This window comes from Lygodium microphyllum, chromosome 23 (assembly GCF_053477565.2).
Source record: "Lygodium microphyllum isolate KBCC chromosome 23, Lygodium_microphyllum_v1.1.10, whole genome shotgun sequence".
In the NCBI taxonomy this organism is placed as follows: Eukaryota; Viridiplantae; Streptophyta; class Polypodiopsida; order Schizaeales; family Lygodiaceae; genus Lygodium; species Lygodium microphyllum.
This window is the reverse complement of record NC_141157.1, coordinates 66,645,435-66,648,260: the sequence shown is the minus strand read 5'-3', so window position 1 is coordinate 66,648,260 and position 2,826 is coordinate 66,645,435. Positions and strand designations below refer to the sequence as shown.

General features: G+C 41.5%; 1 protein-coding gene across 1 annotated transcript; it reads right to left on the bottom strand.

Moving 5' to 3' along the window:
• Window positions 1-1,046: 1,046 nt before the first annotated feature.
• Window positions 1,047-2,420, bottom strand: LOC148016285 (uncharacterized). Its single transcript, XM_087663890.1, has 3 exons — window positions 2,119-2,420; window positions 1,575-1,881; window positions 1,047-1,253 (listed from the first exon to the last, which is right to left on the bottom strand). Exons 1-3 carry the CDS (start codon window positions 2,418-2,420, stop codon window positions 1,047-1,049), a joined length of 816 nt encoding a protein of 271 aa, XP_087520016.1.
• Window positions 2,421-2,826: the final 406 nt, after the last annotated feature.

The following is a 2,826-nucleotide window of genomic DNA, read 5'->3' as shown; positions in this document are numbered from 1 at the left end:
GGTAATCGTATGGGCGATGCAGTAGTTCTACCTCTCTCTTTACCACTGCATTGGAACAAAAATCACAAAATAAGTACGTGGAACAACAATGTTACACTAAAACGGGTTATAATTGAGACAAAGACCAAGCACCACAAAAAGAATTTCTATAAGAGACATAGTCAAAATGAAGCCACAAAGGCCAAGCATAAGGCACCGATGTATTTCTAAGTACCATAGGCAAATGGCCGATGCCAACATAAAAAGGCAATGTTCCCAAGATGCCTAATGGAAAGAAAGCCTCCTTTTCTTTGAGGAATCATTAACAAAATCCTTCTCCTTGAGCAAAATATGTGAAGGCGAAGTAGGGAACGATCCCACTGTTTCCATTGGTAATCGCATGGGCGATGCAACAGTCCTACCTCTCTCTTTACCACCTGCATTGGAACAAAAATTACAAGATAAGTACGTGGAACAACTAACAAAGATCATTCCATCCCAACAATAATAATACCTGGTCGAACATTTGTGAACCACTCCGTAGGTATTGACAAACGTTGATGTAGCGTCACAAAACAACCCAAATCCTTAAACCCATACTTGAACCAATGCCTCGGTATCTTATCAGTATGAGAGCATTGAAATCTCTTCTTATGGTCAACCTCGTACATATGCACCCGGAAACATTGTGTGTATCCAAGTGTCCTTCTTATGATATCATCAGGAGATATAGTGAGTGATGTGCACTGTAGCTCCTTTTGATAGTTAGAAGCTGGGTAATAGTGCCACTCTAGGGTAGGCATCTGCAAAAGTCAAATAAATAGTGAAATCTGAAAAAAATATACTTCCAAGAGAGCATATGCCAACCAAACAGGGCATAGAGAGTAGTTCACATATATACAAAACCATCGTCCCTGCATGGTCGTCAATAACTACATCTCTACAAAGAAAGCAATAGAGAGCAATTCACATATATGCAAAACCAGTGTCCCTAAATGGTCGTCAATAACTACATCTCCGCAAAGAAAGCAATGCACATTACTGCACCTTTCGAGAAGAACATCCTTCTATACAATGTTTGTGGTCATATCCCCATCCTCTTCACCCAATAGCACATTCACACCATGCGAAGATTTTACCCTTGAAAATCCAACATACAGCTGACCATGTGTAAATACTGGTGCCTTTAGATAAAGCCCAACAATGAACAAAGTCTGCCCCTGTGACTTGCTGATTGTCATAGCTAATGCCAACCGGATGGGAAACTGTCTCCGCTTCATAGTAAATGGCAATTGTGTAGCATTCGAAACAAAAGTACTCTGGGGAATAAAAACTTGTTCGCCCACATTTGCCCCTGTTATTATTTAAGCATCTATCACTTTCCTATTGAAAGCTCTACATATCAATCGCGTACCATCACACATACCCCTTCCTGGATTTAGATTTCTAAGAAGAATAATAGGTGCATTTATCTTCAGCAGCAATAAATGAGGAGGAAATCCACCTCCAAGGTCCAATGTATTTAAATACTCAACAGAGTACAAAAATGAGCCATCGGTCTCTGCAATTGAATTTGCACTATAATACTAAATGACCTCCCCTGGCATTAGTTGCAATGCACGATCATTCAAAGTAGCCACCTCTGTATTCTGCGAGGCAAGTATAGCCCGCTCACTAAAATACGACGTGTAGTCACCCACATTGGACACGTCACTGTAGACACTATCAATCAGTGTTTCGATAGACTGCCCTTTTAATATCATGCCAGGTGGGACACACAACGTATCACAACTTTCGGTAACACCCTCTCCATCCCCTATTCCTTGAATCCAACAGATGAACCCATTGTCCACCACACTACCAGCTATCGACACTCGCATGTTGCCAAATAGCCTTAGCACCCTTATATAACGCCACAAATCACAGTAACACAATGCAGCATTAACAATATCCTCACGTATTCCCTTTACCACAACTGGCAAGACCTGTCTAAAATCCCCCCCAAACAAAACAACTTTTCCACCAAATGGCTTATCACAGCTCATAACATCTCTTAGAGTTCTATCAACCGCTTCGAAGGCATATCGATGGGTCATAGAAGCCTCATCCCACAAAATAAGGCTTGTTTGTCTCAATAACCGAGCAAAGTCACTTTGAACAGGAATATTGCAAGTGGATTGATTATTTAATTCTACTAGGATTTTAAACAACGAGTGAGCTGTACGACCACCTAGCAAAAGCAAGGTAGCAATGCCACATGATGCTGTTGCCAATGCTATGCGACCACCACTGCGCACCTTTGCAAGTAAACATTTGTATAGGAAAGTTTTCCCAAACCCACCAGGACCATCCAAAAAGAATTCATCCCCAGCATCTGTATCAACAGCATCCATGACTGCACCAAAGGCAATTCTTTGTCCTTCATTCAACATTCCCTCCATGGATTCAGAAACCCTATGTTGTTCTGATATGTTGTATGCATATTCATCTTGCAAAAGAGGGTTAGCATGCAGTTGTGATTTTGGTTAATGAGGTTCAGGCAACCCATCAAAATCACAGAGTCTTCGCCCTACATGACGTAAAAGGTCTTGCAAATGCAACAAAGTCATGTTAGATGCCTCATGCTGCAGAACACCAAGAGAGGCGTGCACGTGCTGTAGTTGCAATCTATACATGATATCCTCTACTATTGGCACCAAAAATCTTTCCCATAGATGGCCAGGCCGAGCTGGCTCACAAAAGACCAAAATTGCAACAAATAAAGTTCGGAGTTGAGCACCAATTTGCACAGAGGCAACTTCTTCTAAGCACACAATATATTCATCATCGCTCTTCAACATGCCCCTT